The sequence below is a fragment of the Budorcas taxicolor genome, chromosome 11 (genome assembly GCF_023091745.1).
Source record: "Budorcas taxicolor isolate Tak-1 chromosome 11, Takin1.1, whole genome shotgun sequence".
Lineage (NCBI taxonomy): Eukaryota > Metazoa > Chordata > Mammalia > Artiodactyla > Bovidae > Budorcas > Budorcas taxicolor.
In genome coordinates this window covers 43,233,290-43,256,824 of record NC_068920.1, presented here as the reverse complement: position 1 = coordinate 43,256,824, position 23,535 = coordinate 43,233,290, and the positions used below count along the sequence as shown (strand labels likewise).

Genomic DNA, 23,535 nt, shown 5'->3' with positions numbered 1-23,535 from the left:
AAACTCATGTGTAGTTTATGATAGATACTTCTCACTTATTTCCCCCATTTTATTGAAGAGCTTCTGGGGGTGGGGGAGATGTAACTGAGTATCGAAGAGCTGGCTTTATTCTCCATGGGCTGACTCACTTTATTGTTGGCATTACCAAAACCTTCCCAAGTTTGATAGGTATGCACTGCACTTCCGACCTTGAGGGAAAGTGAGCTGAGCAGAATTTATACCATTGGTTTTAAGGAAACAAAAGAGCGTACTCCTCCAGTGGTTGCACTATCGGGAGAAGCACAATGATTGAGGAAGGTGTCTAGCTCATCCAGAGCAATAGTACTTTTCATGCTTTGAATGTATATTACACCAGTTTTCATTATGGGAATTTTTCCTGTTTTAATTTAGAAAGAAATTTATGGCTGAAATTTATAGAAATATTGTGGACTGAACAATAATAGTATAAAATGCTTGTTTCTGTAGTTACTGCCTCATCGAAGAATTTAGAAAATATGGATGAATTGCACCTTCCTGAAGGATTTAGGCCTGATTTTCATCCTAAGTGAGTATATTATCCCTTTTACGTTTGGTCTGCTTGAAATGAAAAATTAAATTAGCCATTAGTAAGAATAAACTTAAGTAGAGGAGCCAAATGTTACAGGACATTGATCTTAATAAATCCTGAGACTTAATGCAGGAATACTGATAAACACCTAAGACCTACATGGCATGTTTAATTCTCACAAACTTCTCCTAGGTGTTGCTGACTCCCTACAGTACCCCTTTATCTGGCTATCCTTGATAGCACCTCATCAGTACATCTAAATCCAAGCTCCTCAGCCTCCTCACCAAAGTCCATGGTTCCTGCTGACTTCTGTATTTCTATTTACGGTCTGACCAACCTCTTAGTAACTCTGGATCAAAACCAGAGTGTTTTCAGCTTTATTTTAGTTCACTGTCTCATTCGTGTCCAGCTCTTTGCAACCCCGTGGACTCTGGCACGCCAGGCTTCCCTGTCTATCACCACCTCCCGGAGCTTGCTCAAACTCACGTCCATCGAGTTGGTGATGCCATCCTACCATCTCATCCTCTGTCATCCCCTTCTCCATTTGCCTTACAATCTTTCCCAGCATCAGGGTCTTTTCCAGTGAGTCAGTTCTTTGCATCAGGTGGCCAAAGGATTGGAGTTTCAGCTTCAGCATCAGTCCTTCCAATGAATATTTAGGACTGATTTCCTTTAGGATGGACTGGTTGGATCCCTTGCAGTCCAAGGGACTCTCAAGAGTCTTCTCCAACACCATAGTTCGCCACATTTTACCCCATAGCCAGTAAGTTACAAAGTATAGCCCAGATTCTAGAACGAGGCTGCATTTGTTCAGTTCCAGCACCACTGTTTATTAGCTGTGCAACTTTGTGCAGATCACTTAACCTCACTCAATTTCCTCATCTATAAAGGGAAGAAAATAATATCTACCTCATATGTGTTATAAAGTGACATAATGTGCCAGGGTCCAGCCCCAGCGGATCCAGGGTAATTCGAAGGTGGGGACAGAATCGGCGTCCTGGAAAAAACTTATTTAATTACAGATATAGAGGGAGATTAGAAACAGATAGTGTAGTAGGAGAATTAGTGGAGAAAAGAGGCTGAATGACTGGTTTACATGGAATACCAATCACCACCTACGTAGGCCACAGGCGTCTTTCCATTCTCCCGAAGGAGAGGAGGCACTGAGGCCTCCCCAGTCCAACCTCAGAAGCCCAGGCAGAATTAGCAGGCTTGGTGAGTACCCACATCTCAGATGGGAATTCAGCCAGGAAAGCAGGGAGCAAGAAAGAAACGACACGGGGGAATCAGTCTTTCCAGAAACTGATCCGATTTCTTTATTTTTCAGGTTTGTTTATATACCTTTTTGTTATACATAGGGATGAATACAGAGTCACGCGGGGGTCAGCAGACCTCACCCTTGTCACAATCAGGTGCTTCATATAAAATTATACAAAGGTCTTATGAGTTTCATCATCTTCTGGCCATGAGGTCTGCTGACATTTTATGGCCCTTTCTGATACCGGTCAGTTAACCAGAAAACTTATTTTTCCAGGGGTGATTTTTTCTTAAATCAGGCGCCACCCTCCAAATAAAGTTGCATTCCTATAGGGTGAGGGTGTAGTGAGTTAGAATCAAGAAAGGAATTTACTTAACCTAAGGTTTAACATGATTTATCTTAAAGGTTAATACTTATTTCTCCTATATGCTAGTTATATTCATTATAAGGACAGGGAATATGGAGATTTAGCAGCAAACATCAGCCCAACAAATGAAAACCCTTCACCAGTGTTTCCCTTAAGATCTATTTAGTCTTAAGATAGTGATAAAGTTACATTTTTGCATAGCAAGGACACAGTGATTTATAACAAAGTACAGTGATCTATAACAGAAGATTCATTAACTCAAAAGTCTAGTATTGCTAACATCAAAAAACTACTGTATTTCCTTTTCTATATTCCAAATACATTGATTAATATATTCCCAGGTGCCTAAGGATATGGAGGCCTGATGGCAATCATTGACTCATCAATGAAAAAAGCCCTATGCTAATACTCCAAACTCTCTGTGCTGTTCATGGTTGAGAGGTTGTCACACAAGCTAGTCTGTCAGCAGAGAGGTTTGACCTGAGACATCCTTGTCACACCCAGGGCAGGGAATTAGCAGTAATTATTGGCACGACAAATGAAGAAAAAACCCTTCACCAATATAGTTCCTAATCGACCCACTAATACTATACTAATGATCTTCTAACTTCTCAAAAGAGTCTGTATTTAGAAAATTTTAAAACATCCCGTGCCTCTCACAGTTGGGAGGCTGTAAACAATCACATGTGGCCGGACGAGCCTGATCAGGCAGGTCAGAGAACCTTCAGAGTTCCTAAGTTGAAACACTCTTGTCACGCCCAGGAATTTTTATTAACTTGGAGCTGCAAGTTAACTCCTTCTCCGAGAGAAATGGTTATGGGGGAGAGCTCCCCATAAAGTACTCTGATTTGGGGGGTAGATGCTCGGGAACAGGGGGTTTCCTGAGGCTTGATCATGCCTTTGCGTATGCCAAGCTTCCTTCCTCATGACCTTTGCCATGGGCGGAGTTCCTCACGCTGGCTCCCAACACTTAAAGTTACCTGGCAGCTGTGCCTGGCACATATGAAATATCTCAGCAAAAGTAGTGCATGTATGCGGACTTCCCTGGTGGCTCAGACGGTAAAGCATCTGCCTGCAATGCGGGAGACCCAGCTTCGATCCCGGGGTCGGGAAGATCCCCTGGAGAAGGAAATGGCAACCCACTCCAGTATTCTTGCCTGGAAAATCTCATGGATGGAGGAGCCTGGTAGGCTGCAGTCCATGGGGTCGCTAAGAGTTGGACATGACTGAGCGACTTCACTATCACTATCTAGTGCATGTATGCGTGCTCAGTCGCATCCAACTCTTTATAACCCTGTGGACCATGGCCCACCTGACTCCTCTGTCCATGGGATTTCCCAGGCAAGAATACTGCTGCTGATGTGGGTTGCCATTTCCTGCTCCAGGGGATCTTCCTGACTCAGGGATCCAGGCAGATTCTTTACCACTGTGCCACCTGGGAAGCTGGCAAAAATAGTACTAAAAGGTTTAAATAGAATAAACATCAGTCATGTGCTCCCACTTTCCCCCTTCCCATCCCCAGTCCTGTCATTTTGTTCTTTCTACTATTTCCTTCCTTATTTGTAATTAAGATGCTTAATCAACTGTGTCTTGATTCATCATTTTTTTTTAAAGTATCTTTACAGAGACTATAGTAAGAGCTCTGATATAGGAAGAGCTTTTACCTCTTCCCTATTTACTTAGTCCTCACCAATCTTCCTGTAGAGTTATTCTGCAATTTTTGGTTAAATCATTTGTCAGTTTTTACGTTACAATTGTTAATACTGATAAGTTGTGTGATAAATCTTTCTTCTACAGTTTTGTTTTCCTGCGGTTAATAATTACCTTTTCTTCTTTTTTTTTTTTTTATGTACTTGGTTTTCTGTGTATATAATACTTTTTTTCCTAAATGCTGTTGTAGGTCTGTCAGATGCCTAGCAGTAGCTATTAGTGCTTGGATCCATTTGATGATCTTCTTCCCTGAAGCCTTCCTCCCACAGCCTCTGTCTTCTCGCACCAATCAGGACAGGGCACAACTCTTACCCTAACACTCGCCCTGTCCATGCTCCTCTTGTTTGCTGGATCTTGTATCCTTCTCTTCCTTCATTTACTCCCTCACGTTGCATCCCTCAGCAGATTGCTGAGGAAAGGCGCCTGGATGTTAAATTTTCCATGTCTGAAAATACAGTTCTTGTATCCATATGCTTGATGGATGGTTTGGTATAGAATTATAGGTTAGAATTAACTTCACATCTAAATGTTGAACACATTATTTTACTAACTTGTAGCACTTCACTTTCACTTTTCACTTTCATGCATTGGAGAAGGACATGGCAACCCACTCCAGTGTTCTTGCCTGGAAAATCCCGTGGGCAGAGGAGCCCGGTAGGCTGCAGTCCATGGGGTCGCTAAGAGTCGGACATGACTGAAGGGACTTAGCAGCAGCAGCAGCACCTATTGAGAAATTAACACCTGATTCCTATTCCTTTGTAATTTTATTACTTCTGGAAACTGTTGTGGTCATCTCATTAATTCCCAGTGTTCTGGAATTTCTATGTGATATTCCTTGGTGTTTGAATCTTTCTTCATTCATTTCGCTATGGGTATTTTCAACAGGCTCTTTGAAGATTCATATCCTACAATTCTGAGAATTTTTTCTGGTTTTTCCTTAGATAATTTTCTCTTCTTGGATTTTCTGTTCTTCGAGATAATCCTACTGTTAGCTCATTGTTGGCCCTCTTGGACTGATCCCCTAATTTTTTCTTAATTAATTTGCTGTTTTCTGCACTGTCTCTCCTTCCCTGAGTTTCTTTTTTGCTTCTCTGTTTTGGTGTTTCTCTCTTCGGTGTTTGATTCTTTCCTTAAATGTTTATTGGCCCTTGGGTGACTGTTCAAGAATAAGTCACTAGGAAGCTCAGTGGATACATGGTGGGCAGGTTGGAGTGTCCTGACAGATGAGCCTCGCAGTGACGAGATCAGGCCCCTACCAGTCTTTTTTTCTTGGGACTCCGAAAATGTCATTGTGTAAAAGCTGGCTTTTCCATGAGGATTCATCACTGGAGAAACTAAAATCAATGGCAGTGGGTGTACATTGCTGATGTTCTTGAGATGGAGGAAGAGGTCAAGGGTCCTGTAGTTTAATATGTAGACCTTCAGCCTAATATCTTGTTTTCAGGCTTGTGCCTCATCACCACCAACCCAAGTTGAACATAACTATTCTCAGGCAGGGACTGTCTGCATGTCTTTAATTCCCCCTTTTCATACAACTGTCTTTAGATAGTTTAAGGGGTTCAATTCCAACATAGAAGATAGCTATTAAGAAACTGAGCCATTTGATTGATGTGAGCACATTGTTGTGAGCTAATGCTATGCATGTTCACTTCAGGAACCCTTATTCTGAAAGCATAAAAGAAATGCTCGCAACGTTTGGAACTGCTACTTATAAGGTGGGATTAAAAGTTCATCCCAATGAAGAGGATCCCCGTGTGCCCATAATGTGTTGGGGTAGTTGTGCATATACCATCCAAAGCATAGGTAAGAGATTTAGAATTGTCTTTTTTTTTAATATAAATTTATTTATTTTAATTGGAGGCTAATTACTTTACAGTATTGTATTGGTTTTGCCATACATCAACATGAATCTGCCACGGGTGTACATGTGTTCCCCATCCTGAACCCCCCTCCCACCTCCCTCCCCATACCATCCCTCTGGGTCATCCCAGTGGGCTAGCCCCAAGCATCCTGTATCATGCATCAAACCTGGACTGGCGATTCATTTCACATATGATAATTTACATGTTTCAGTGCCATTCTCCCGAATCATCCCACCCTCTCCCTCTCCCACAGAGTCCAAAAGACTGTTCTATACATCTGTGTCTCTTTTGCTGTCTCGCATACAGGGTTATCGTTACCATCTTTCTAAATTCCATATATATGAGTTAGTATAGTATAGTTAGTTACTATATTCGTGTTTTTCTTTCTGGCTTACTTCACTCTGTGTAATAGGCTCCAGTTTCATCCACCTCATTAGCACTGATTCAAATGTATTCTTTTTAATGGCTGAGTAATACTCCATTGTATATATGTACCACAGCTTTCTTATCCATTCATCTGCTGATGGACATCTAGGTTGCTTCCATGTCCTGGCTATTATAAACAGTGCTGCGATGAACATTGGGGTACATGTGTCTCTTTCTATTCTGGTTTCCTTGGTGTGTATGCCCAGCAGTGGGATTGCTGGGTCATAAGGCAGTTCTATTTCCAGCTTTTGAAGGAATCTCCGCACTGTTCTCCATAGTGGCTGTACTAGTTTGCATTCCCACCAACAGTGTAGGAGGGTTCCCTTTTCTCCAGCATTTATTGTTCGTAGACTTTTGGATAGCAGCCATTCGGACTGGTGTGAAATAGTACCTCAAGAATTGTGTCTTTAAGTCTAAAGCATACATTGACATGAGTTGTGTGCAGATTTCTGTATTTAAATGAGATATTTAAAGTGGGCAACATTCTTAAGCAATAATATAAAAACTTTGAAGCAGGAAATATAGTATACTGACAAAATATTAGATTGACAGTTTATAAATTAACCACAGCCACAAGAGCACTCATTTTAGTGGTGGTTATAGCTTCTAGTCAAAGTAATGTATTTTCACTTTTATTTCTCATGCACAGTTAATTCTTGTGAAATGACTTAAAAGATTTCAGAACCTGACAATATTATGCTTTCTGCAGAAAGAATGGTTTTTTACTTTTTTTAAAACTTGAAATATACAAAGCATAAAATTTATCATCTTTACTATTTTTAACCACAGAAAGAATTTTAAGTGATGAAGATAAACCATTGTTTGGTCCTTTGCCTTGTAGACTGGTAAGTTATCAGTTTACTCGATCCATGGAATGGGAAAGTAGAAATTAGGTTGTTCTGCTCTTTTTAATCCAAAAAACCTATGATGGTTGTTTAAGCATAGATTCATTCCTTTTGTAGTAAAACCCATTTTCTATAACAATATTGAAGCAGTAATGTTTGCAATTTAATTTTTCATGATTTTTCATTTAAATAGACTTCATCTCTTTTGGTTAAACATGTAAAAAGATGGGGGGAAAACTAAGAACAAAGTGCTTGTTCTTGAATTTTCAGTTCTATAGTCGGAAATACTGAACAGAACATATCCTCTACCATATTTGACTACCTGTTGTAAGCAGTGTGTAAATAAATACAAATTAATGTCAGAACAGAGTAATTTAATGCCTAGAAGAGTGAAGGAATATACAGCTAAAGCTTGCTCATTTTTACCGTGTATCTACTATCAGCTTCATCTACTGCTTACTGTTCAAACTTACAGTTGTAAAAGTGCATGTAATTTTATTCACGTAATATCACCTGAGGAGCTTTTAAAAATGCCTAGGCCCTACTTCAGGTCAGTTAAATCAAAATGTCTGAAGATGGGCCCCAGGCATTAATATTTTTTAAAAGCTTTGCCCGAGGCCAGAATTGAGAACCACTGATATAAGACCGATCTTTGGAGTTTTTAAAAAATACAGACACCTGGGTCGCTTTGAGTTGAAATATTTAGGAGTATGCCCTGGTATTAAAACTGCCCTGAATTGTATTTTTATAGTAAATCAGTAGAATAGCAGTTTACTATAGTCTTAGCTATGATATGTGATGGATAGGATATGACTATCAGTGTTGACTGTGACATTTTTTTGCTGTAGTAAATAAAGAGTTGATAAATATGCTGATAAGGCAGTCACAAATGTATAGAACAGTTTATTTTATCTGGTTTTTAAGGCAGTTCTTCCATCTTCTAGATTCTATATACTTCACACCTATTTGGCACCCTGTCTATTTCTCTGCTAATATGATTGTGTGTAATCGGTTTATATTGATTGTTATACCAGTCAGCCTTGCATCCCTGAAATAATCCCAACTTGGTCATGTAGGGCAGGGGTCCCCAACCTCTGGCTGCACACTGTACCGGTCCTGTTAGGAATTGGGCAGCAGAGCAGGAGGTGAATACAGGCAAGCGAGTGAAGCTTCATCTGCCACTTGCCATCACTTGCATTACTGCTGGAACCATCCATCCCCACCCTCACCCTGCCACCCCTGTCTGTGGAAAAATTGTCAACAAAACCAATCCCTGGTGCCAAGAAGGCTGGCAACCACTGACGTAGAGTAGCCTTTTTATATAACATTATATTTGATTTGTTTATATTTTATCTAAGTTTATTTTTCTATGAGAAATTTCTAAGAGAAATTTAATTTTTTGAAGTATATAGTATATAGCCATTAGGGATAAACTTCTATTTTTTTGACTTCCACTTTTTATCTTCATTGACCTTTGTCTCCTATATCAGATGATAAGGGACCTTCGTAAGGTGGTTTATCTTTCTCTCCACCTATTGATTTCTGTGACATTCCTGGTTTTCTCCCTGTCTTGCTGGTAGCTTCTTCTCCATCTGCTTTCCTCCTTTGTCCTATAAATATTATTTTAAACCCCCAGAGTTTGGCCCATGACTCAGTCATGATATTCTTCCCTGGTCAGCCCTGTCTATGACTCTGATTTGAGTTACTTCCAAATGATTCCCACCTGTAGATCTCCAAGCCTGACCTGTTACCATACTGTCTGCTTTATTTTTCTCACCTGTATCTCCTAAAGGCACCTCAGATTGAACAATCCAGCTTAAAAATGTTTCTTCCTGTATTCAGTGTGTTAGTTAATGCCACCAACTGTCCATCCAGGTGACCAGGCCAGAATCCTGGAGGTACTTTTGGATGCATCATTTGGTCTGGATGTTCATGTCCGGTTGATCAGCAGAGATTGTTGAATTCTTCTCCTGCAAAATTGAATTTCCCTCTCCTGAAATTTGTCCTGTTTCTTCTATTCAGTTTATTTGGTTCAGCCCTGTATCTTTTCATGCCTAGATTATTATTATAATAATAACCATAATGATAAGATTATTATAATCATAATGATAAGATTATTATAATATCAATATTAATATATTTATAATTATATATTTTATCATTGTAATTATTATAATTATGTTATGTTTATAATTATATAAGGTATTAGTTTAATTATTGATTAATATTATTATAATTATGTAATAATAAGATTCTCTACCCTGAATCTCACTTTCTCCTAACATACTATCAGAGGGGTTCTCCAAAAAGTATCCCCAGTCATACGTCTTAAATGTTATTTCTCCATTATCACTCACTTCCTGCCAGTCTCCACATCCATTGTCCAGGATTGCAGAATCATTACTGGTCCCCAGATGCTAGTTCCAGGCTTTTGCCTCTGCTCAAGTGCCCAAAGCAGACAGCTCCTCTTTAAGAAGCTCTTCAAGCTTTGTCTTCCCTGGGCAATTTCTCAGCCCTGAATGGGATATCGCTCATCTGGGATCCTGCCTCCTGTAGTTGTCCCCACCTCCCTTTTCTTTCCCTTCCCACCCTCAAGGCTGTGAGCTCCTTGACAGAAGCAGTTGGGAGGGTTGAGTTTTCATTTTAAGATCTTCAAAACCAAGACTAGTGTATGGTAGGTCCTCAATATCTACTGAACCAAACAACATTATAGAAAATTTAGAAAATAGAGAAGTAGGAAGAAAACTTCAGTCAGTCCCCCATTTGTCTTTTTTCATTAGCATGTTTATACTTTTATTATAATAGATATTTACATGTAGTTTTGTTCCTACTATATTCTTAACTTTGAAGTTTTCTCATTGTTGCTACATAGTCCCCATAACAGTTTTTGATGTTTACTGACACCCTGGTTTTATACAGCCATCTTCCATGAAGTTTCCCCAGTATTGGGAGTATTTCCCACATTTTAGTGTATTTCTTTAGACTAAATACAAAGAAATACTGCTTCACATTCCTGAGAGTCTCTGTTGTATACTGTCTGTCTTGAGGCGTGTATCCTTCTTAACTTTTCCATACAGAACCAGCAGCACGGTGATAGGAGATAACTTTGTTTTATTCAGCATACAATTAGATATTTTCTCTTCCATTCATTTCACATTAGAGACATGTCAGTAAAGATGTCATAAGATTCAGTACCATACCATCTAGAGATTTCATTGTGCTTCCAACTTTCCTTCAACTAGCTGTGCTTTGAACGAGCATTCCTAGAAGAGAGCTACTTCATATGCTGGCTTCTTTGCTAACTGTGTCAGTCTCTATTTCAGGATGACTGTCTCAGGTCACTAACAAGATTTGCTGGAGCACATTGGACAGTGGTGTCACTGTCAGTGGTGCAAGGACACTTTTGTAAACTTTTTGCATGTGAGTATTAATACATGTACCATAGGTGTTATGGTAATTTCTCGTCTTCTGTAATTGGTTTTTAGTAATGAAACTTCCCTCCACTATGAAAAAATATTTTGGTAATACTGTTTGTCTTATATGCAAGTTCTAGCTATGAATTCATTTATAGCTTGCAAAAAAAAAATTCAAGCTAGGTTATATGCATGTTAAAAATAATTTAATACTTACATTGATATATAAAATATGATCTCGTGTTTTTCTTTAAATATCAGCATTGGTGCCTGGTGACAACCACAGAGACCTTCCATGCATATTAGATATCGACATGTTTCATTTATTGGTGGGTATTTTATAATTTGTGTTTGAAATTCTCTCTGTCCTACTCTGTAGCTTTATCTTAGACTGGAGTAATGTAGAGGCAGACAAGGGGAATTACCGTCTATTGTTCTTTAACTACCTCTGAGTATAATTCTTTTCTGAAGATACTTTAAAAAAAAAAATGTTAAAGAATCTAGTTGAGAGACTTAACCTGGGTGTCTAATCCAGTCTGTCTCATTTTTGCCTTGTGACTGAGGTCAGTACTGTAACCTCGCTATGCTTTTTACAATAAAGAAGTAAAAATAACACTCATAATGTAAGGGCTGCTGCCAACCCATACAGTGGTTTGGGGCAGATACAGCCTTTTGGTTTCACTACTTAGTAACACACAGTCCCTTTGTGTGATTTAGGGCAGGTCATGTCTTCTGAGCAGGTGCATTCTGGTGCTAGATCAGCACTGACCAAGCAGTGCGTGGCTGAAGTTCAGCCCCTCCTCAACCAGGCTCCCTTTCACAGGACACTGAGTATACCACCACACACAGCAGCCCCAAGTGCTGCCCCTTAATCACTTTTGGGCATCAGATTCTATGCCTTTAAGTTAGTTAATACCTACCTGATATGATTGTGTCAAAACTCAGTGGGATAATCAATGCAGTGCTCTTAGAGCAATGTGTCCCTAGTAAATATTAGCCATTGTTATTGTTCCCATCTCTCCTGAGAACTACCACCACCGACACCATCATACAGGCGGCAGGAGACTCACAATGGAGCTAGCATTGAATGGGCACCTGACTGCTTTCACATTCATCCTCATTTAGTCTTTACATCCTTACCACTAAGGTATTAAAAACACATATATCATCTCCAGTTTACCAACAGGGAAACTAAGACTCAGAAGAATTATCTAAAAGGCTCACAATAGAATCTGGGATTCATACCTGGATCTTTGTGGGTACAAAATTCATGCTTTTTCCGCTGCTTACTACCTAGAAAGATTTCAAGCTTTATTTTTGTTATTATTAACAATAAATGTATATAGGGGAATCACTGGATAAATGAGATAATAATGTTCTAAATAATTGTCTTTAGTCAGGCCTAGTGGAATTTCTAACAGATGTACCCTTTAAGAACAACAGATTTCTTTGGGAACTGAGTTCACAAAAGGATCACATTAAGGAAGTGCAGATGTGTTCCGCAGTGACAGGGAAGGCGGTGTGTCTGACCCTGTGTTTGCTGTCCAGGTGGGCTTGGTCCTTGCCTTCCCTTCGCTGCAGTGTCAGGACTTTTCAGGGATCAGCCTTGGCACTGGGGACCTTCACATTTTCCATCTGGTCACCATGGCACACATCGTTCAGATCTTACTTACCTCATGTACAGGTAACTCCTTTTCGTCAGATTCTTAAAGGAAATAATTGAGTTTTCTCAGCTTAAAAAAAAAAAAGTGCTGAAGGAAAAGGCGCTTGGATGAGAATAATACATAAATTTATAATAAGGCTACTTGTAATGGTAAACAGTAAAATAAACAACAAAAATCTGTTTATCCTCATGTGAAAATTTTTGAAACAATTTCCCTTCTGTTAAAAATCCCTTAGTGATGTGAATGTTTATACTTTTTTTTTTTTTAATTTCACATGTTTAGTAATATTTGAGTACCACAGACTGTATATTTAGCAGATTTTACTCACCACTTGCTGCCTGGCACCCTGGGGCACATTCACATCCTCTGCCTAAGAGGTTCCTTGTTATGATAGTAAACTGCTCAGACCTGAGGGATTAAAGTTCTGTGTGTTTTGTGGGAGTATTTTCATATTACATGTGACTGTGTGAATATATTTGAGTGCTTAAATGATGTGGTCAGCAATCCACTTAGTAGGCAAATGCAGGGTACTAATATTGCCTTGTCTTTCAGAAAAGAGTGGCATGGATCAAGAAAATGCTGCTGGCAAAGAAGAAGAATTAGCAGTTCTTGCTTTGTATAAAATGATTCAGCAGTATACAGGAAGGTGAGATCATACATACTCTTTATATGATAGGCAGTTCCCCAAATATTGGGAGGTGATAACATGAAAAAGGAATTCATTTGGGGCTTCCGTGGTGGCGCAGTGGATAGGAATCCGCCTGCCAATGCAGGGGACATGGGTTCAATCCCTGGTCTGGGAGGATTCCGCAAGCTGCAGAGCAACTAAGCCCCTGTGCCACAGCTACTGAAGCCCGCACACCTAGAGCTTGGGCTCCACAGCAAGAGAAGCCACTGCAATGAGAAGCCCACGCACCACAACTGGAGAGTCACCCCCACGCACCACAGCCAGAGAAAGCCCACGTGCAGCAGCGAAGGCCCAGCACAGCCACAAATAGATAAATACCGCAATGTGCACATGTCAGGAAAAGGGGGGAAAATGGAGTTTGTTTGCTAAATAAAGGAAATTGCTGTCTGTTGACATATTTAAAAAAGAAGGTGGGGGATCTGCAGGACTCCCGAACTTTTAATATACTAACATGATTGGAAATCTCTGCAAGAAAGGTAATATACTATACTTCCCACACATTTTTAAGATAATATCCAGGGCTGGTAGAAGTTCTCAGAACCTCATATGTTATTGAGGGTGCTGTGATTCGGTTACAACAATTTCACTTGGCTTTCTAATAGTAGATCTCAGGAACCATACTGTGTGTTCTTTTAACTAAATTATCCCATTTCTGAGAATCCATACTAACAAAATAATCCACGTATAGAAAAACCTGTAGACAAAACAGTGTACACTGGTATTATTTATATTAGCAAAGAGTTTAAAGCAATCTAAGAGTTTGCTTACAGGGGAGTAATTTAGTGTAGGTTATGATAGGTATTATCCAGAGTATTAAAACTCTGATAAAAATTATGGTTTGTGGTATTTTGAAAAATGTGGGGGTTTTTTATGTTAATTTTAAATTTCATGTTACACTTATAACTGTGTTAGACTGATTAGTATGAAAATAGTTTGCCAGAAGAATACTCGCTAATATCAAAGTTACAGAATAACAGATAGTTTTTCATTTTCCAGATTTTCTCTTTATGTAGCTATATTACTTTTATAAATTTTAATAACAGTGTGGAAGATATATCACCAGTTATACCTGTAATAGTCAGGGCTACCCACACCTTTGACACCAATCTGCTGTCACTTCCAAATAGCAGTTGTCTGTTTTCACACTGTGCTATAACCAGAATGAATCACTTTTAAATTAAGTTTCTCACTTATCATTTTTCTCTTCTTTAGTGCCTTGAAAGAAATGCCATCTGGTTGGCATCTGTGGAGGAATGTCAAAGCTGGAATCATGCCTTTTCTGAGGTGTTCTGCTTTGTTTTTCCATTATTTGAATGGAGTTCCTTCCCCACCTGAAATTCAAGGTAATTTCTAATTTATTTCAAAATGTAGGAAATGTGTATTGTCTTTCACTCCAGCAATTTCAGAATTAAAGTGCATTGCAAAAATTAAAACTTGCTAAAACTTTAGATCATAGCTAGCTGAGTGCTGATGTACAAAATTACAGAATTAAATGCATATTTGTGTAAATATCTGATTTTATTTGGATCTCAGTAATGTACTGATTGTGTACATGTATAAAAATATAGTTTGGCTGTCAGATGTTAAAATGTTCCAGTATATATTCTTTATAAAATGGGTTCTTCAGATTTTAAAAAGAGAAAACTGAAATTCAGGTGGTTTTTAACACGAAACATGTGGCATTGAGGTTCAGAATATTCATAATTGCACATAAATCTGATTTTAATATAAGAGTTAATTTTCTATTTCACAGTTGTTCTCTATGTTCTGCTTCAATTCATTTCTTGAAAGTAGTATACAGGTAGACTGTTTACTGTATCTCGTAGTGCCTGGCCCCGGGCATGGGGCACCTGCCTGTAATGTCACTCTCTACAAGTTTGTTGAATAGCATCTCTATCTATCTAGTTGTCCAGGCACCATTGAGGGAACAGTTTAGACTTCCTAGTCATTTGCAGTGATGATTAAGTGAATGTTTAAATCCATCTCTCAGTGATAAAGTTGTCTTATATTTCTGTACTGCTTTTATACTTTTCTGGAGCTCCTCATATGTTATTTTCGTCATTTAATGTTCACAAATAACCCCATAAAGCATATCACACAGGACAGGTGTCCCATTTTGCATATGATAATATTGAAACATCAAGAAATTGTGGCCAGTTTAATAAAGGAGTCGCCTGACTCTGTGGATTCCTTCCTGTGGCATTTTACTTACTTCCTATAGGTTATGTACCTAGCAAAATTGAACTCTTCCGTCTTGTGCTTGTTTTTGTTTTAAACTCTGCTGTTGCTTACTCTAATATAGAATCTGCTCTTAATTGTTATATCTGTATCTCTTTCCTTCTCTATTTACAGCTTCTGGAACAAGCCATTTTGAACATCTATGTAACTATCTTTCCCTGCCAAACAACCTCCTTTGTCTTTTTCAAGAAAATAAGGAGATAATGAAATTAATGATTGAAAGGTAATGATACAATTTTCTTCTTTATGTTGCAATAAATATATATATATATTTGGAAACACATATTTTACAAAATTCTCAGATAGTGAGCCTGGCAAAATTCAATTCTTGTGATTCATTAGGCCTTCTTAGTTAAGGGTTCACCTTTGTGATAAGATTTTTGTCAGGGCCAGTGAATAGCATAAGTAGATTTGCCTGGACAGAGAACAGTAGTGGAGATATTTATTTCCTCGTACATTTAGTTCTAGCCCTTCAAAAGTAAAATGTTTTGTTTTATTTTTTCCTCCATTTACATTAAAGTTGGTGTCATAACATCGAAGTTAAAAGATACCTGGAAGGTGAAAGAGACGCTATAAGGTAGGTTAAAGATTGTCAAACCTCTTGGTTGTGGGCAGGAGGTGGGGAGGAAGCGAGATACGAGTGTAGAGTACTGTCTGTTGTCCTGACGGTTTTTATGCTGAGTTCTTTAAGTAAAATGTGAGTCCTCAGGCCCTGTGTTATTTAAGAGTGCACTTTAAACTTCTTGCTGTAGCTTCTTACTGCTGTGGTAGCACCCATTTTCCCTTTATTTGACTAAGTCAAGAGTTACTTTGTTATTGTTAAACAATATGTCCTCCTGTTAACTGAGTTTTTGTGTGGCTTTTGTTTTGTTTCTAGTTATCCAAGAGAATCTAACAAATTAATAGACCTTCCAGAGGATTACAGCAGCCTCATTAATCAAGCATCTAATTTCTCGTAAGTTTTGATATTAGTTTATTGAGCGTTTCCTGCCACTGTAAACACTTGTTCTCTCCACAGAATGTGAGAGATTTCGCTGTTCTCTTCAGTTTGGGTAGAGAAATTGTAACATCAGGAGGACTTTACACTATTTAACTCATGAAAGAATGATCCCACTATCTTACAGAATAAAATATGAGAAACAGGATGCTGAGGAACAAGTTTGATTCATTACAGTTTATCTAAACCATTTGCACTCTAACTAACACATTAACTAGATCGTTATATTCCTAAGCAGTATGTATTATATTGCGTATATCATTATTTTAAGCTTTAAGATAACATTGTACCTCTTCCTGTGGCTTTTTTCACTGGCATTGATTGTAAGATTTATTTACATACCTGACATAGATAATTTTTAATTCATCACTTTTCGCTGTTGCCTAGCGTTTCATTATCTGAGAGTAGCAGCATTTACCTGTTTTCCCCTCCTATTGATAATGTTATCTCTCCTCTCTCCAGTTGATTGTCTGCAGTGCCTGATGTTGGGGTGTCTGTGTGAGATGCTGTCTATTCCCGAGTGGATTTGCCTGGGCTGTAGTCTGTATGGCTCTACACTTGATATTGCAGAATTGTTTCCCAGGATGGTTTTACCACCATCAGCTCTTCAGTCTTCACTTGTACTTCTTTTTATTCCCTGAAGGTGCCCTAAATCCGGTGGTGACAAGAGCAGAGCCCCAACTCTGTGCCTTGTATGTGGAACCCTGCTGTGCTCCCAGAGCTACTGCTGCCAGACGGAGTTGGAAGGGGAGGATGTGGGGGCGTGCACTGCTCACACCTACTCCTGTGGTTCTGGGGTGGGCATCTTCCTGAGGTAAGGCCCTGGAAAGAGCTTTCTAGCTTAGATCTGCCACAATAGATGCCTGTTGAGGAATGGACACAAGAAACTGCTACATTGAAGAGGATTAGAGGCCACCGTTTAGATTCATTTGAGGAAAACGGGGAGCCTTGTCTCCACACCTCATATTTGACTCATGCTAACTCTGTGCTAATTCTTCCATTGTCATTTCCATCCCCATGACAGTGCTATTCTGCTTTCTTTGCGCCTCCTTCTAATGTGAAACTGCTAGCTGCCTTTGATTTTCTACCCAGACACAGTCAGAATTAATTACTTCTTTTGTTACAATGGCAGGATTCACACAAAGCACAGGCTGATGCAGGTAGTTGTGTGTATTCAACAGTGTACAGCAGATACTTATTAGTGACTGTGTACGAGGCATTGAGAATGCAGTGGTAAACACAACAGACAAAAACCTCTGTTTCCATGGAGCTCATTTTCTCGTGAGGGAGATAGAAAATAAGAATTTAGAAAGTGATCCATGCAGAAGAGAAAAAATAAGGCAGGGAGGGGAATATGAAATGGCAGCTGAGGTGGATTTTATTATAGATAGGAAACCAGAAAAGGTCCCTGGGAAGGTGTCTTGAATAAAAACCTAAAGAACAGGGGAGAACATTCTAGGGTGCAATGTGCAGCAAGTGCAGAATTGCTGGGGGGTATGCCTGCCAAAAGACTCTGATGCTGGGAGGGATTGGGGGCCGGAGGAGAAGGGGACGACAGAGGATGAGATGGCTGGATGGCATCACTGACTCGATGGACATGAGTCTGAGTGAACTCCGGGAGTTGGTGATGGACAGGGAGGCCTAGCGTGCTGCGATTCATGGGGTCGCAAAGAGTCGGACACGACTGAGCAACTGAACTGAACTGTGCCTGCCATGTTCAAGAAACAGAAAGGACAAAATTCTTCAAACTGTGTTTTAAAAATGGATACAGTTTATTTAAAAAATTGTACCTCAGTAAAATTTATTTAAGAAAAGAGGGAATTCCCTGGCAGTCCAGTGAGTAGGACTCCAAGCTTTCACTGCCAAGGGCATGGGTTCGATCCCCGGTCCAGGAGCTAAGATCCCACCAGCTATGCAGGATGGCCAAAAGAAAAATAAACAGCATGGAGGGTACTGCCACTGGACTAGCGAGGACAGTGGGGAGAGTCATGGGCTTGGTATGTCCCCTTGACATCTCTGAGTGAGCTGGAAGCCATCGCAGGGTCTGAAGGAAAGAAGTGACGTGAGTTTGAGCTCCTCTGGGACGTAGATTTTAGGCACACCTTAGTACCCCCAATATACTACAGGTTCTCAGTAAATATTGAATTAAGCTGAATTACGAACACCAGAAAAAGTTAAGCAAACCTCTCAACAGAACCAGGAAACTTTTTTTTAAATACGAAAGTAGCATTTTACTTTGTTCAGTATATTTCAGAATGCTTTTGGTCAAGTTGCGGTTGCTTTGTGTTTAGGTCAACATAATTTATAATGTCTGTGTATCATTTTTTTAATGAATAATTTTCTCATAATAGTGGTTGATACATCAGTAACTACTTTTAGAAGTTAACTTTCTCATATTGAATTTTTTCAATGCCAGTTTTATATGAGTTGTTGAAATCTAATCCTAAATGTCCCTCTTCCTCCTGATATTGATAACAATATAGTCCTTTTAGTTATTTTTAATACTTAGGCAGGTGTTGAGAGGGGAGTTGGGGAGAGAATGGATACATATATATATATATATGGCTAAGTCCCTTCACTGTCCACCTGAAACTATCAAGTGTCTCTGCTATAAATTCCACTGCTTGCCTTCCAACACTAGTTTTGTTTGTTTATATTTATTTATTAATGTGTAGTTGACTTAGGATATTGCAATAGTTTCAGGTGTACATCACAGTGATGTAGGGGTTTTTTGTTTTGTTTTTTTGCAGATTATATTTCATTATAGGTTATTACAAGTTACTGGGTATAATTCCCTGTGCTGTACAGTAAATCCTGATTGTTCATCTATTTTATGTATAATGGTTTGTGTCTGTTAACCCCGTACTTCTGGTGGTTTTGTTGATTTTTCTAGGACTTCAGTCCATTTGTAACTGAATCCAAATCTTGGTTCCTAATATATAAATTGGTCTCTCTACAGAGTACGAGAATGTCAAGTACTATTTTTAGCTGGCAAAACCAAAGGCTGTTTTTATTCTCCTCCTTACCTTGATGACTATGGGGAGACTGACCAGGGACTCAGGTAAGGCCCATCCTGGGGAACTACATTGGCTGGCTCTGGGCCTCCAGGACCTTCAGCCTGAGGTGATCCCGATGAACCCTGTGGTCCAGAGGCCTGCCTGCTACCTGCCCAGGGCATTAGCACAAGTGGCTGTTGTCTGTGGACTCTTTCAAGGAAGCTCCCCTTGCTGTCTGGCTTGCCAATCCCATTGCTAGCCCTCAGAAAGTCATGAGGACCATCACGATACATAAGGGGGAGAAAATGGGGCAGACGTTTTTTCCATGTCTCACTCCAGAGAACTGTTGAACGGTCCTGTGGCATCAAGCACTGCAGGGAGAGCGCACTGTGACTTGTGCAGTCTTGTGTGTGAGACCCGGTATTCTTCCGGTGACAAAAAGCAAACCTTAACTGAGAAGAGAAGCACTTATCTTACTACGTAAGAATCTGGGGGACAAAGACTTAGAACATACAGAGCAATAAACAGTATTTGAGGCAGTATTCTACTCTGGTAGCACCTGTTGCATCAAAAGCAATATACGAACAGCAGTTCCTTTAAGCACTATTGAAGAATTTTCAGACTGTTTATTTTTGCCAAAATGGGGTAAAAATCTTAACCTACATGTAGGTTCCCAGGCTTGGGGAGCAGAAGTTGAAGGCCTGGAAACCAAGGCAAGATAAGTAGTTGGGCTCCTGAGACACTTGACTGACCGCAAGCATACACTTGTGCCACCAGTTGATGGTTCAACCTGGTGCTCTGAGAAATGCCTTAGGGCCCTTAACTTTGGGGTGATTTGTTGTATAACCACTGGTAACTGAGAGTTTTCTTTTTGTCTCTTCTGACTTGTGGGTATTCCTTGCATATTCCAGATGAGTTCCTGGTGTATTGCTAATGACTCTGTGCCACCCCTACCATCCCCCTTCGTCCCATGCCACCATAAGCACGTGGCTGACTCCTGCCGGCCTCTGTCCAGTGCCACCTCCTCAGAGAAGTCCTCCTGGCCTCCCTGGCTAGCGTGGCCTCTGAGTAGGTCTATCGCACTGGCCGGCTCCGTTTTCTTCTTAGCCCACGTTCTGGGCCAGAGTCACTGTGTTTACCTGCCTGCTGCCTGTCTGTCTCCTGGGCTAGATTTTATGTGGCCGGGACAGTGAACTAGCATATAACAGGTTCTAAATAAATACTGTTGGATGAATAAATGGAAGACTGAATGAAAAAAGAAATGAGCCAAACAGGAAAAAAAAGAAAAAAGAAACGTGGGCTCTTAGGAGGAGGAGCCCTGGATGGAGAGTTGAGAGGACTGGTGCTCTGAGTCGGGAGCCAAGGCCTCAGGCTCACCAACTCCTGTTGTCTGGTTACGTTGGACACCAGAGTTATTCATGTTTGGCTGCTTTGCTTAAACATTGGATCTGAAAGACGTACTTGGAAGAACATTTTTACCTGTGTAATGTTCTCATCCTCCCCCCTGCCACTCCCTGTTGTACATTTTACCAACAAAATGGACAATGAATGCACAGTTTTAGCCTCTCAACGTTAACCTCCTGCTCAACTCCACCCTCCTGTTCCTCACCCCAGCCTGAGTCAGTGTAGTTTGTTTTGTTTTTCTCTTCTTTTCTACACTTACTCCCCTTCAGCTGCTCCGAGCAAACGGTCAGAGCTAACATATTAATAGCCACAGATGCCTGCCAAAGAGAAATTTTGCAGAGGATCTAAACCCAATAAACTCATTAACTTTTCTCTAAACCAGGAAAGGTTGGAGTAGAATAGATGAATACAACACCAAATGCCTCCTGAGTGACATGTGTCTTCTTTCTAGACGGGGAAATCCTTTACATTTGTGCAGAGAGCGATTCAAGAAGATTCAGAAGCTCTGGCACCAGCACAGCATCACAGAGGAAATTGGACACGCACAGGAAGCAAACCAGACACTGGTTGGCATTGACTGGCAACACCTATAGCTACGTCACTACCAAATACATGAACTTGGATTTTTGTAAACCAGCTGGCTTTTCAAGAAAGAAAATAGGAAATAGCTTCTTCTGAATTTGGAAATGAATTATTTAAGCTTCCCCCCCCCCCCCCGCCCCCAGTTTTTATTTTTATAGCTTCTGGCTCCAGGAACTGATGAAAATCATTTTCTGCCAGCAGATTTTCTTGGATCATTTGCTGTGTCCTTCAAACATAACTTCTTGAATTTTCGAATCCAGGAAGGAGCTTCTCTTCCTGGGCTGGACTCAGCCCATTTGCGGGCATCTGACTGCGTTTGACTGTTCCCCAGTCATCTGAGCCATGTTGCATTACTGAGCACAGGGAACTCCAGGCCGGAAGCTGATTCAACAGCAGCAGGAAGCAAAGTCTCTGGTCTTTTGGGGGTCACACTTCCTGGTCCCACTCAGTGACTCTCAACCTTGGGGCTGGATCAGTGTACCCACAGCTGATGGGACCCTACCTCTAAGCAAAGAAGTATATTTCGAAAGTGGCATTCCCTGTTTCCACTGGCTGTGAGGGGGTTGGGGGACACTCTTGCTGGAGGAGCCTGTGGGAATCCAAAGGGGAGATGGTGGTGTCTTTATGTGCCAGCTGATTTTCTGGACTGTACAAGGTTGGATTCCCACCTCTTTTTTTTTTTTTTCTTTTTGCAAGGCTTTTGGCTTTGAGGAAAAAATACTCGTTTTAAAGGGCTTTTTGAAAACTTAAGAGTATCCTAATTTTTCAGATAATATATTCTGTTATTTCTAAGACTAAGTTGAAAGAGTGTATTCATCTAGAATCAAGCACTTGCAGAAAAAATGAGAATTCAGTGTTTTGAAATTCCCTCACCCCCACCCACCCTTCCAGCATTTTCTGGAATAGATGAATTGCTGTTTACCTGCTAGTTCACTTAGTACATTCCTGGGACAGCCTGTGTGCCCAGGCTTATTATTATTTTTTAACCTTATTGTTCTTACTAAGAGGTGCCTTCCTAGAATGATAGCCGCTTAGTAAAATAGTTCATAACCACGCCATGCCACCCACCACTCTCGCGTGATCATGTGTGCTGAAAGCTTGGGTACGCGGAGGGTGGTGGCAGATTTGGGGGAGGAGTCAGTTCGGAGTCTCTGTGAGGAGGGACTAAGGGATGAATGAATAATAAATAAGAGGCTCTTGGACTTTTTCAGCCAATGCAGATAGCCGTTTCACTCAGTTTTCTTTGAACTGCGTCTGAAAGTTGTATCCTGCTCAGCTTCACACCCTCCACAGTACACCCAGGAGGAAGGCCAGAAATCCAGACGTTCAGCTAAAGGCAGTGGGGGTGCAGAAGCCACACTCGCTACTTCACCAGGGTGGTATGTGAACCCCTTCCTCTGAAAGGATGAACTTGACCCTTCTTGCCTGGGATGGACTCACCCATCTGAGAGGAGGCGCTTCTTGCCCAACAGGAGGAAAATCCACGTTAGAACCCAGCGCTTACCCCCCTCTTCTGGCCTTTCTCCCTTTCTGTTGGTGTGGTCTGTGGATGGCATCATGATTTTAATGTTTATTTTGGGCTTGGTCACATCCCCACTCCTTTAGCTCTTAAGTCCAGCTTCTTTTGGCTTTTCTCCGGTTGTTAACCAAGCTTAAACTCTGAATAAAACCAGGTTTCTCCCTCTGTAGTAGGATTATAAACTTCTTCACTAAATCATAACAATACTTCAACTTTTAAAACTGACTTCATATAAGCCTGCTGTTAGCAGAGGGTGTCCCTGGATTCTGTTTTCTGAGAAGGTCAGGGAGTCTGAGAGAAAGTGAATTTACATCAAGTAGCAACACACCCTTTTATCTTCTGGTGTGTGTATCATTAAGCCAATTGTCTTCCCCAACTAAGGAATCATCTTAGTCTTATGATTTGTTCCGCATGTATTATGTTTATTGTAGAAATGTTTATATAAACATGCTTTCCATATCAGGGAAAAATCATATCTGTTTAATAAATTGGCTATAACTTTATTATCTGTGGACAACTTGTAAAATTGGGAATGTATCATATGTAAAAAGTTTAAAGATATCCAAATAAATGCTTTAGGTGTAGACATTACTTTGGGTCTGCCTACATTTCCTTTATTTTGTTTCACACAGTGAAATGCAGTGGAATTGTCACCCATGTCACCTTGCTACAAATAAAGTGGGACATCTGTATTAGCTTGAAATTTAAGATGCTTATATTATTAGTGTCAATAATTATGGCTGTTAGCCAAACTATTTTGACCTTCTGAAGAAAGCTTGCTCATCATTTCAGCTGATTAAGTCTCATATTGATTGACTATGACAGCTTGTGACCTTTCTGAACTATCTTGGACCTCAAATCACTGGGGAAACAGGGCCCTCAACGCCTCTCCCAGCTGGAAGCTGTTTCCAGGTTTAAACTCCTCTTGCCTCTTCTTACCTAGTGATTGCCAGGTCCTTCTTACAGTCCCCAGACACATACACCAAGGAAGCTGCGTGCTGCATTTGCAAGGGAGTCGT

General features: G+C 40.2%; 1 protein-coding gene across 3 annotated transcripts in view; it reads left to right on the top strand.

Annotated features, from left to right (window-relative positions):
* The window catches only part of UBR2 (ubiquitin protein ligase E3 component n-recognin 2), a 103,823-nt gene extending 80,716 nt beyond the window's left edge, over positions 1-23,107 (top strand). For 2 of the 3 annotated variants that reach the window (XM_052647838.1, XM_052647837.1), the window contains 14 exons: positions 466-544; positions 5,537-5,685; positions 6,960-7,015; positions 10,339-10,435; positions 10,690-10,757; positions 11,977-12,112; positions 12,645-12,738; positions 13,993-14,123; positions 15,133-15,241; positions 15,539-15,595; positions 15,896-15,973; positions 16,659-16,829; positions 18,975-19,076; positions 20,798-23,107. In XM_052647838.1, the coding sequence (XP_052503798.1) occupies positions 466-544; positions 5,537-5,685; positions 6,960-7,015; positions 10,339-10,435; positions 10,690-10,757; positions 11,977-12,112; positions 12,645-12,738; positions 13,993-14,123; positions 15,133-15,241; positions 15,539-15,595; positions 15,896-15,973; positions 16,659-16,829; positions 18,975-19,076; positions 20,798-21,008 (1,538 nt within the window). In that variant the 3' untranslated portion in view covers positions 21,009-23,107. The remainder of the gene's footprint in view (positions 1-465; positions 545-5,536; positions 5,686-6,959; positions 7,016-10,338; positions 10,436-10,689; positions 10,758-11,976; positions 12,113-12,644; positions 12,739-13,992; positions 14,124-15,132; positions 15,242-15,538; positions 15,596-15,895; positions 15,974-16,658; positions 16,830-18,974; positions 19,077-20,797) is intronic. The other variant, XM_052647839.1, reaches the window with a different exon arrangement.
* Positions 23,108-23,535: the final 428 nt, after the last annotated feature.